Source organism: Nerophis ophidion, linkage group LG13 (genome assembly GCF_033978795.1).
Source record: "Nerophis ophidion isolate RoL-2023_Sa linkage group LG13, RoL_Noph_v1.0, whole genome shotgun sequence".
NCBI lineage: Eukaryota > Metazoa > Chordata > Actinopteri > Syngnathiformes > Syngnathidae > Nerophis > Nerophis ophidion.
In genome coordinates this window covers 61,498,118-61,510,913 of record NC_084623.1, presented here as the reverse complement: position 1 = coordinate 61,510,913, position 12,796 = coordinate 61,498,118, and the positions used below count along the sequence as shown (strand labels likewise).

General features: G+C 42.2%; 1 protein-coding gene across 1 annotated transcript in view; it reads left to right on the top strand.

The window, feature by feature from the left end:
* The window catches only part of zgc:113279 (uncharacterized protein LOC553749 homolog), a 43,085-nt gene that overhangs the window by 6,047 nt on the left and 24,242 nt on the right, over window positions 1-12,796 (top strand). The window contains exons 4-9 of the mRNA XM_061918137.1: window positions 52-158; window positions 4,928-4,952; window positions 5,024-5,064; window positions 6,926-7,043; window positions 8,076-8,268; window positions 11,906-12,011. Of these exons, the coding sequence (XP_061774121.1) occupies window positions 52-158; window positions 4,928-4,952; window positions 5,024-5,064; window positions 6,926-7,043; window positions 8,076-8,268; window positions 11,906-12,011 (590 nt within the window). The remainder of the gene's footprint in view (window positions 1-51; window positions 159-4,927; window positions 4,953-5,023; window positions 5,065-6,925; window positions 7,044-8,075; window positions 8,269-11,905; window positions 12,012-12,796) is intronic.

Sequence of the window (12,796 nt, the reverse complement as noted above, 5' to 3'; positions counted from 1 at the left end):
TCCATCTCCACCTCCACCTCCACCTCCACCTCCACCTCCATCTCCACGTAGCTGACGTCGGTAGTAAAGTGTACCTTGGAGTCCGAGTGAAGATGCCAGTGAAAGATCTGCTGAAGAACATTCGCATGTCTCAGGGATGGAACCCTCGAGACATTCAGGTAGCATGTGAAGCAGAATGTTTTCTTTACCGTCACTTTTCTCGAGACAAACTATTTCAATACTCGTGTTACACTATTATTATAATTATGATGATTATTATTATTATTATTATCATCATATTTGTTATTATTATTAATATTATTATCATCACCATCATTGTTAATGTTATTATCATAATCATCATTGTTATTATTATTATTATTATTATCATCATCATCGTTATTATTATTAATATTATTATCATCATCATCGTTATTATTATTAATATTATTATCATCATCATTGTTATTATCATTATTATTATAATCATGCTTGTTATCATTGTTATTATTAACATTATCATTATTATCATTATTATCATCACCATTGTTCCATCCATCCATCTTCAAGCACTTACCTGGAATGGGGTTACGGGGACAACAGTTCCAGCAGAGACCCCCAGACTTCCCTCTCCAGGGCAACATTAGCAACTTCCTCCTGGGAGATCCCGAAGTGTTCCCGTGCCAGAGAGGAGATGTAATCCCCCCATCTGGTCCTTGGCCTGCCGCGGGGTCTCCTCCCAGTGGGAGGTGCAAGGAGGACCTCCCTAAGGAGTCTCTCTCGGGTGACTCAAGGTCTCTTCCTATCTCGAAGGGAGATGCCAGCCACCCTTCTGAGGCCGCTTGTATCCACCATCATGTTCTTTCGGTCATGACCCACACTTCCTGACCATAGGTGAGAGTAGGAATGTAGATAGCTCAGTAGACCGAGAGCTTTGCCTTCCGGCTCAGCTCTGGTTTGGTCACAACAGTGCGGCAGAGAGACTGCAACACAGCCCCAGCTGCTCCCATTCTCTGGCTGATTTCCTTCTCCATCTTCCCTCACTCGTGAACAAGACCCCGAGATACTTCAACCCCTCCACCTGGGACCGAGTCTCGTTCTCTACCTGGACTGTACAAACCATGGGTTTCCTGCTGAGAACCATGGTCTCAGATTTGGAGATACTGATCTTCATTCCAGCTGCTGAACACTCGGCTGCAAACCGATCCAGTGAGAGCTGAAGGTCACGAACCGATGGGGCCATCAGGACCACATCATCTGCAACCAGCAGTGAGACAACCTCTAGACCCCCGAGACCTATACCCTCTCCACCATTGTCAGCACTCTGCCTAGACATCCTGTCCATGAAAATCACAAACGGGATAGGAGACAGAGTGCAGTCCTGGCGGAGACCAACTAGCACAGGAAAATGATCCTACCTATATCCAAGCACCCGGACACAAGTCTCAGTCTGGTTAAAGCAAGATTGAATGGTCCTCAGCAGGGTCGCCCTCACCCCGTACTCCCTCAGCAGGGTCGCCCTCACCCCGTACTCCCTCAGCAGGGTCGCCCTCACCCCGTACTCCCTCAGCAGGGTCGCCCTCACCCCGTACTCCCTCAGCAGGGTCGCCCTCACCCCGTACTCCCTCAGCAGGGTCGCCCTCACCCCGTACTCCCTCAGCAGGGTCGCTCTCACCCCGTACTCCCTCAGCAGGGTCGCCCTCACCCCGTACTCCCTCAGCAGGGTCGCCCTCACCCCGTACTCCCTCAGCAGGGTCGCCCTCACCCCGTACTCCCTCAGCAGGGTCGCCCTCACCCCGTACTCCCTCAGCAGGGTCGCCCTCACCCCGTACTCCCTCAGCAGGGTCGCCCTCACCCCGTACTCCCTCAGCAGGGTCGCCCTCACCCCGTACTCCCTCAGCAGGGTCGCCCTCACCCCGTACTCCCTCAGCAGGGTCGCCCTCACCCCGTACTCCCTCAGCAGGGTCGCCCTCACCCCGTACTCCCTCAGCAGGGTTGCCCTCACCCCGTACTCCCTCAGCAGGGTCGCCCTCACCCCGTACTCCCCCAGCAGGGTCGCCCTCACCCCGTACTCCCTCAGCAGGGTCGCCCTCACCCCGTACTCCCTCAGCAGGGTCGCCCTCACCCCGTACTCCCTCAGCAGGGTCACCCTCACCCCGTACTCTCTCAGCAGGGTCGCCCTCACCCCGTACTCCCTCAGCAGGGTCGCCCTCACCCCGTACTCCCTCAGCAGGGTCGCCCTCACCCCGTACTCCCTCAGCAGGGTCGCCCTCACCCCGTACTCCCTCAGCAGGGTCGCCCTCACCCCGTACTCCCTCAGCAGGGTCGCCCTCACCCCGTACTCCCTCAGGAATGGCAGACACCTTCTCCACATTCACAAAGCACATGTAGACTGGATAGGCCTACTCCCAGGTCTCCTCCATGATTACCACACGAGTAAAGAGCGGGTTAGTTGTTTCACGACCAGGACAGAATCCACATCGCTCCTCTTGAATCTGAAGTTTGACTATCGGCCGGACCCTCCTTTGCAGTACCTTGGCGTAAAATTTCCCAGGGAGGCTGAGTAGTGTGAACACCCTTTAATTAGCACACACCCACTAGTCCAGGGGTAGGCAACCTATGGCTCGCGAGCCAGATGTGGCTCTTTTGATGACTGCATCTGGCTCTCAGATAAATCTGAGCTGACGTTGCTTAACACGATAAGTCATGAATAATTCCACTTGTAATCACAGTCTTAAAAATAATGCTCAAAATAGAAAACATTCTCATGCATTTTTAATCCATCCATCTGTTTTTTTGTACCACACCTGTTCAAGAAGTTGCGTTAATGGTAAGAAGTTATTTATTTATTATTGGTTAGTGTGGGGTTTGCCCTCCTGGGGGTTCTTCAGACCACCAAGAGCCTGTTTCAGGGTTACAATATTGTTTTATTTTTCAATAAGTCTCTCAGTTGCTTTCCAGCAATTGTTTTTTCCAGCCCCAGCCCCGTCTCTCCTCCTGGCTGCTGCTTATAACAGAGCAACAGGTGATTAGATAACAAGGCCCAGGTGGGCCATCTACGCACCTGTCACTGCAGGCCCGCAGGCCACGCCCCCTCCACAGTTAGCTTCAGAATAACAATGTTATTACAAAGAATAAGAGACCTATTATACTCTAGAAATGTTGGTCTTACTTAAAAATGCACGTGTTTAGTTGTGTTCAGTGTTAAAAAAATATTATATGGCTCTTACGGAAATATATTTAAAAAATATTTGGCTTTTTGCCTCTCTCAGCCAAAAAAGGTTCCCGACCCCTGCACTAGTCCCCATTTTTGAATAGGGAGACCACCCCCCAAATCTGCCACTCCCTCTGCACTTTCCCAGACTTCCACGCAATGTTGGGGCGGTATAGCTCGGTTGGTAGAGCAACTTGAGGGTTGCAGGTTCGATCTCCGCTTCCACCATCTTAGTCGCTGCCGTTGTGTCCTTGGGCAAGGCACTTGACCCACCTGCTCCCAGTGCCACCCACACTGCTTTCAATGTAAAAATTAGATATTGGGTTTCACTATGTAAAGCGCTTTGAGTCACTAGAGAAAAAGCGCTATAGTAGTTGGGAAAGGGCATGTTCACCACTGTGTTACATCAACTTTTCTTTTAACAACACTCAATAAACGTTTGGGAACTGAGGAAACTAATTGTTGAAGCTTTGAAAGTGGAATTCTTTCCCATTCTTGTTTTATGTAGAGCTTCAGTCCTTCAACAGTCCGGGGTCTCCGCTGTCCTATTTTACGCTTCATAATGCGCCACACATTTTCCATGGGAGACAGGTCTGGATTGCAGGTGGGCCAGGAAAGTACCCGCACTCTTTTACTACGAAGCCACGCTGTTGTAACATGTGCTGAATGTGTCTTGGCATTGTCTTGCTGAAATAAGCAGGGGCGTCCATGAAAAAGACGGCGCTTAGATGGCAGCATATGTTGTTCCAAAAGCTGTATGTACCTTTCAGCATTAATGTTGCCTTCACAGATGTGTAAGTTACCCATGCCTTGCCCACTAATGCACCCCATACCATCACACATGCTGGCTTTTACACTTTGCGTGGATAACAGTCTGGATGGTTCGCTTCCCCTTCGGTCCGGATGACACCATGTCGAATATTTCCGAAAACAATTTGAAATGTGGACTCGTCAGACCACAGAACACTTTTCCACTTTGCATCAGTCCATCTTAGATGAGCTCAAGCCCAGAGAAGCCGGCGGCGTTTCTGGATGTTGTTGATAAATGGCTTTGGCTTTGCATATTAGAGCTTTAACTTTCACTTAAAGATGTAGCGACCAACTGTATTTAGTGACAGTGGTTTTCTGAAGTGTTCTGAGCCCATGTGGTGATATCCTTTAGACGGCTAAGGGATGGAAGGTCACGGTCATTCAATGTTGGTTTCCGGCCATGCCGCTTACGTGGAGTGATTTCTCCAGATTCTCTGAACCTTTTGATGATATTATGGAGCGTAGATGTTGAAATCCCTCAATTTCTTGCAATGTCACTTTGAGAAAGGTTGTTCTTAAACTGTTTGACTATTTGCTCACACAGTTGTGGACAAAGGGGTGTACCTCGCCCCATCCTTTCTTGTGAAAGACTGAGAAGCTGTTTTTATAGCCAATCATGGCACCCACCTGTTCCCAATTAGCCTGCACACCTGTGGGATGTTCCAAATAAGTGTTTGATGAGCATTCCTCAACTTTATCAGTATTTATTGCCACCTTTCCCAACTTCTTTGTCACGTGTTGCTGGCATCAAATTCTAAAGTTAATGATTATTTGCAAAAAAATATTAATTTTATGAGTTTGAAGATGAAATATGTTGTCTTTGTAGCATATTCAACTGAATATGGCTTGAAAAGGATTTGCAAATCATTGTATTCTGTTTATATTTACATCTAACACCATTGTTTTTCTTCCAATGACAAGCAGAACGGTGACAAGAAGAAGGTCAAAGGTGAGTGACTCCACTTCACTTCTAGTCTTCTTCTACAACTTGAGGCTAAAAGCAAGTCACTCATCTTTTAGGCTCCAAGAAGAGAGTGAAAACACGGCAAAGAAGCAGCAAGGTGAGATCTACTTACCTGCTCTGGGACTCCTTCTCTCCTCACTTCTCACTTCTCACATCTCACTTGATACATGTCACATGTTACATGTCAAAGGTCACATGTCAAAAGGGAAAGGTCACATGTCACATATTAAAAGGCACATGTCAGGTGTGAAAGGTCACATGTTGCATTTTAAAGGTCACATGTCACATGTTAAAGGTCACATGTTACAAATCACATGTCAGATGTTGAAGGTCACATGTTACATGTTAAAGGTCACATGTTACAAGTCACAAGTTATAGGTCACATGTCACATGTTAAAGGTCACATGTCACATGTTAAAGGTCACATGTTACAAATCACATGTCAGATGTTGAAGGTCACATGTTACATGTTAAAGGTCACATGTTACAAATCACATGTCAGATGTTGAAGGTCACATGTTACATGTTAAAGGTCACATGTTACAAGTCACAAGTTATAGGTCACATGTCACATGTTAAAGGTCACATGTCAAATCTTAAAGGTCACATGTCAAATTTTAGAGGTCACATGTCAAATGTTAAAGGTCACATGTCATATTTTAGAGATCACATGTCAAATGTGAAAGCTCACATGTCAAATATTAGAGGTCACGTGTCAAATGTTAGTGTGACGTTTGCTGGGCATAGTGATGCCGGATTCCTTCTTCCGTGGATGCGGTCGGGCAAGAACACAGCGTATGGTAAGAAATAAAGATTTACTAAAAACAGGCTAAGAACAAAAACACTGGTGCTAGGCAGGAAAGGCAAACCAAAAGTGCTAGCATGGGAGCTAGGGAAACAAACAGAAACACTTACACTTGGCACAAAAGGCAAAACAAAAACTACTAGCATGGGAGCTAGGGAAACAAACAGAAACACTTACACTTGGCACAAAAGGCAAAACAAAAACTACTAGCATGGGAGCCAGGGAAACAAACAGAAACACTTACACTTGGCACAAAAGGCAAAACAAAAACTACTAGCATGGAAGCTAGAGGAAAACAAGGCGTAGCGCGAAAGCTAGCAAGTATGAACATAGAACAGCAGTCGTCACTTGTTGCATGAAAGCAAATTAGGATCCGAGGAAGAATGAACAAAAGGGGCAGGCTTAAATAAGGCAGTAATCAAGAGAAACAGGTGTGCGTAAACAGCGAGTAGCAGGTGGAACTATTATGCAACCATGGTGACAGACCAAACAGGAACTAAGGAAGTCAAACAACAGAATGAAATACAAAAAGTGGAACAAAATTGGAATATGTGATGATCCGGGCAGTGGATCATAACAGTTAGAGGTCACATGTTAAAGGTCACATGTCACCTGTTAAAGGTCAAATGTCAAAGGTCATATGTCATCTGTTAAAAGAGACATGTCACCTGTTAAATGTCACCTGTTACAAGTCACATGTCAAAGGTCACATGTTAAAAGTCACATGTCCCCTGTTACAAGTCACATGTCACCTGTTAAATGTCACATGTCAAAGGTCACATGTTAAAAGTCACATGTCACCTGTTACAAGTCACATGTCACCTGTTAAATGTCACATGTCAAAGGTCACATGTTAAAAGTCACATGTCAAAGGTCACATGTTAAAAGTCACATGTCACCTGTTACAAGTCACATGTCACCTGTTACAAGTCACATGTCACCTGTTACAAGTCACATGTCAAAGGTCACATGTTAAAAGTCACATGTCACCTGTTACAAGTCACATGTCACCTGTTAAATGTCACCTGTTAGAAGTCACATGTCACCTGTTAAATGTCACATGTCACATGTTACAAGTCAGCTGTCACCTGTTACAAGTCACATGTCAAAGGTCAGATGTTTGGTCATAGCTGGTTTATGTTTGGTGATCAGAGAAAAGTAGTAAGCAGCAGCCTGGAGGATCTGGCCATCATTGTGGAAGTTCTAGAAGAAGATCTGAGAACTTCCTGCATCAACTCTCCTCCTTCTTCTTCCTCGCTGGATCACAACAGTAACTTCATCACACTTGTCTTCATCTTTCTACTGTACAGAGAGTATAAGGTGTCATGTTTCTACTGTACAGAGACTATAAGGTGTCATGTTTCTACTGTACAGAGACTATAAGGTGTCATGTTTCTACTGTACAGAGAGTATAAGGTGTCATGTTTCTACTGTACAGAGAGTATAAGGTGTCATCTTTCTACTGTACAGAGACTATAAGGTGTCATGTTTCTACTGTACAGAGACTATAAGGTGTCATGTTTCTACTGTACAGAGACTATAAGGTGTCATCTTTCTACTGTACAGAGAGTATAAGGTGTCATCTTTCTACTGTACAGAGACTATAAGGTGTCATGTTTCTACTGTACAGAGACTATAAGGTGTCATGTTTCTACTGTACAGAGAGTATAAGGTGTCATGTTTCTACTGTACAGAGACTATAAGGTGTCATGTTTCTACTGTACAGAGAGTATAAGGTGTCATCTTTCTACTGTACAGAGAGTATAAGGTGTCATCTTTCTACTGTACAGAGACTATAAGGTGTCATGTTTCTACTGTACAGAGACTATAAGGTGTCATGTTTCTACTGTACAGAGAGTATAAGGTGTCATGTTTCTACTGTACAGAGACTATAAGGTGTCATGTTCCTACTGTACAGAGACTATAAGGTGTCATGTTTCTACTGTACAGAGACTATAAGGTGTCATGTTTCTACTGTACAGAGGGTATGAGGTGTCATGTTTCTACCGTACAGAGAGTATAAGGTGTCATGTTTCTACTGTACAGAGGGTATAAGGTGTCATGTTTCTACTGTACAGAGAGTATAAGGTGTCATGTTTCTACTGTACAGAGAGTATAAGGTGTCATCTTTCTACTGTACAGAGAGTATAAGGTGTCATGTTTCTACTGTACAGAGGGTATAAGGTGTCATGTTTCTACTGTACAGAGAGTATAAGGTGTCATGTTTCTACTGTACAGAGAGTATAAGGTGTCATGTTTCTACTGTACAGAGAGTATAAGGTGTCATGTTTCTACTGTACAGATGAGATAGATGACATCATCCCCAGCCCACAGTCCCACAGAACATTCTCACCAAGGTACCATCAAGCCCCGCCCCCTCTTGCAAGGACACCAAGCCCCTCCTACTTCTTCTGGACGCAGCTTCAGAAGCAGGAAGTTCATCTGAGGGACGTCTCTGATGACTTCCTGTTGGCCACCGATGGACAAGGACGCACGTATGATGAGTACTACAATAATACTGCATAGTAATACTTTCTTCTTGATGAGTACTACAATAATACTGCATAGCAATACTTTCTTCTTGATGAGTACTACAATAATACTGCATAGTAATACTTTCTTCTTGAAAAGTACTACAATAATACTGCATAGTAATACTTTCTTCTTGATGAGTACTACAATACTGCATAGTAATACTTTCTTCTTGAAGAGTACTACAATAATACTGCATAGTAATACTTTCTTCTTGATGAGTACTACAATAATACTGCTTAGTAATACTTTCTTCTTGATGAGTACTACAATAATACTGCATAGTAATACTTTCTTCTTGATGAGTACTACAATAATACTGCTTAGTAATACTTTCTTCTTGATGAGTACTACAATAATACTGCATAGCAATACTTTCTTCTTGAAAAGTACTACAATAATACTGCATAGTAATACTTTCTCCTTGAAAAGTACTACAATAATACTGCATAGTAATACTTTCTCCTTGATGAGTACTACAATAATACTGCATAGCAATACTTTCTTCTTGATAAGTACTGCAATAATACTGCATAATAATACTTTCTTCTTGACGAGTACTACAATAATACTGCATAGTAATACTTTCTTCTTGATGAGTACTACAATAATACTGCATAGTAATACTTTCTTCTTGAAGAGTACTACAATAATACTGCATAGCAATACTTTCTACTTGATGAGTACTAAAACAATAATACTGCATTGTTATACTTTCTTCTTGAAAAGTACAACAATAATACTGCATAGTAATAAATGATTTGGCTTGTACAATAATATATATTTCATCCTTTTACTAAGTGTATATTTATATGTACTGGATGACTTATTCCTTATACTCTTATTTACTTTCAAATAAAAGATATACTTCAATAAATACCATATTTCTGTGATAATATTAATACAAATGATTGTTAATAAGAAAGTTGGAAAAATGATATCATTCTGAATGAAAAAATGACATTTGTGTATTTTGACTCCATTACTATTACTTTATTACTTTACTGCTATTACTCTGTTAATATTACTCTATTACTTTATCACTGTTATTATATTACTTTATTACTATTACTTTATTACTATTGTCAATAATACTACAAATGATGACAACAATGATGTTGTGTCTCTGTGTGCTTGCAGAGCGCTCCACAGCGTTGTGTCATCATATATACTGAATGATACATTATATACGCTGCAAAAAATACTACTATTAGTATTGTAATAATAATAGTACAATGATGTGGTGTCTCTGTGTGCTTGCAGAGCGCTCCACAGCGTTGTGTCATCATATATACTGAATGATACATTATATACGCTGCAAAAAATACTACTATTAGTATTGTAATAATAATAGTACAATGATGTGGTGTCTCTGTGTGCTTGCAGAGCGCTCCACAGCGTTGTGTCATCATATATACTGAATGATACATTATATACACTGCAAAAAATACTACTATTAGTATTGTAATAATAATAGTACAATGATGTGGTGTCTCTGTGTGCTTGCAGAGCGCTCCACAGCGTTGTGTCATCATATATACTGAATGATACATTATATACGCTGCAAAAAATACTACTATTAGTATTGTAATAATAATAGTACAATGATGTGGTGTCTCTGTGTGCTTGCAGAGCGCTCCGCAGCGTTGTGTCATCATATATACTGAATGATACATTATATACGCTGCAAAAAATACTACTATTAGTATTGTAATAATAATAGTACAATGATGTGGTGTCTCTGTGTGCTTGCAGAGCGCTCCACAGCGTTGTGTCATCATATATACTGAATGATACATTATATACACTGCAAAAAATACTACTATTAGTATTGTAATAATAATAGTACAATGATGTGGTGTCTCTGTGTGCTTGCAGAGCGCTCCACAGCGTTGTGTCATCATATATACTGAATGATACATTATATACGCTGCAAAAAATACTACTATTAGTATTGTAATAATAATAGTACAATGATGTGGTGTCTCTGTGTGCTTGCAGAGCGCTCCACAGCGTTGTGTCATCATATATACTGAATGATACATTATATACGCTGCAAAAAATACTACTATTAGTATTGTAATAATAATAGTACAATGATGTGGTGTCTCTGTGTGCTTGCAGAGCGCTCCACAGCGTTGTGTCATCATATATACTGAATGATACATTATATACACTGCAAAAAATACTACTATTAGTATTGTAATAATAATAGTACAATGATGTGGTGTCTCTGTGTGCTTGCAGAGCGCTCCACAGCGTTGTGTCATCATATATACTGAATGATACATTATATACGCTGCAAAAAATACTACTATTAGTATTGTAATAATAATAGTACAATGATGTGGTGTCTCTGTGTGCTTGCAGAGCGCTCCACAGCGTTGTGTCATCATATATACTGAATGATACATTATATACACTGCAAAAAATACTACTATTAGTATTGTAATAATAATAGTACAATGATGTGGTGTCTCTGTGTGCTTGCAGAGCGCTCCACAGCGTTGTGTCATCATATATACTGAATGATACATTATATACGCTGCAAAAAATACTACTATTAGTATTGTAATAATAATAGTACAATGATGTGGTGTCTCTGTGTGCTTGCAGAGCGCTCCACAGCGTTGTGTCATCATATATACTGAATGATACATTATATACACTGCAAAAAATACTACTATTAGTATTGTAATAATAATAGTACAATGATGTGGTGTCTCTGTGTGCTTGCAGAGCGCTCCACAGCGTTGTGTCATCATATATACTGAATGATACATTATATACGCTGCAAAAAATACTACTATTAGTATTGTAATAATAATAGTACAATGATGTGGTGTCTCTGTGTGCTTGCAGAGCGCTCCACAGCGTTGTGTCATCATATATACTGAATGATACATTATATACACTGCAAAAAATACTACTATTAGTATTGTAATAATAATAGTACAATGATGTGGTGTCTCTGTGTGCTTGCAGAGCGCTCCACAGCGTTGTGTCATCATATATACTGAATGATACATTATATACGCTGCAAAAAATACTACTATTAGTATTGTAATAATAATAGTACAATGATGTGGTGTCTCTGTGTGCTTGCAGAGCGCTCCACAGCGTTGTGTCATCATATATACTGAATGATACATTATATACACTGCAAAAAATACTACTATTAGTATTGTAATAATAATAGTACAATGATGCGGTGTCTCTGTGTGCTTGCAGAGCGCTCCACAGCGTTGTGTCATCATATATACTGAATGATACATTATATACGCTGCAAAAAATACTACTATTAGTATTGTAATAATAATAGTACAATGATGCGGTGTCTCTGTGTGCTTGCAGAGCGCTCCACAGCGTTGTGTCATCATATATACTGAATGATACATTATATACGCTGCAAAAAATACTACTATTAGTATTGTAATAATAATAGTACAATGATGTGGTGTCTCTGTGTGCTTGCAGAGCGCTCCACAGCGTTGTGTCATCATATATACTGAATGATACATTATATACGCTGCAAAAAATACTACTATTAGTATTGTAATAATAATAGTACAATGATGTGGTGTCTCTGTGTGCTTGCAGAGCGCTCCACAGCGTTGTGTGTGCCGGCCAGAGGGCGCTGGCCTACGTTCTTGCTAAAAGGATGGCGGCCCTCAACTGTTTGGACCTGAAAGACAAGGATGGAATGGTAAGCTCCAAAATACACAACGTACGGACAAACTGTAACAAGTCCTGAGAAGATGTCCTTTTGTGAGAGCTTAAAACCTCCTTTGGATTGAAGCTTCGGTTTCTAATCGCTGACACGCCACCTTAGTTCTAAAAGACCTACTAAAAGACCTGCTAAAAGACCTGCTAAAAGACCTACTAAAAGACCTACTAAAAGACCTGCTAAAAGACCTGCTAAAAGAGTAGCAGGTCAACTTAGTGAGCAGAATAGGGAGTGCAGGAACATGCAAACTATTTGGCAATCATCAAAACAAGGATTTATTCCACGCAGTCTGATTGACTAAGACTGAAAGTGTTCATAGGGCAGGTGTGGCAGGTGAGCGTCACCAAGGAGGTGAAGGTGAGGACAGGTGTGGCAGGTGAGCGTCACCAAGGAGGTGAAGGTGAGGACAGGTGTGGCAGGTGAGCGTCACCAAGGAGGTGAAGGTGAGGACAGGTGTGGCAGGTGAGCGTCACCAAGGAGGTGAAGGTGAGGACAGGTGTGGCAGGTGAGCGTCACCAAGGAGGTGAAGGTGAGGACAGGTGTGGCAGGTGAGCGTCACCAAGGAGGTGATGCTGAGGACAGGTGTGGCAGGTGAGCGTCACCAAGGAGGTGAAGGTGAGGACAGGTGTGGCAGGTGAGCGTCACCAAGGAGGTGAAGGTGAGGACAGGTGTGGCAGGTGAGCGTCACCAAGGAGGTGAAGGTGAGGACAGGTGTGGCAGGTGAGCGTCACCAAGGAGGTGAAGGTGAGGACAGGTGTGGCAGG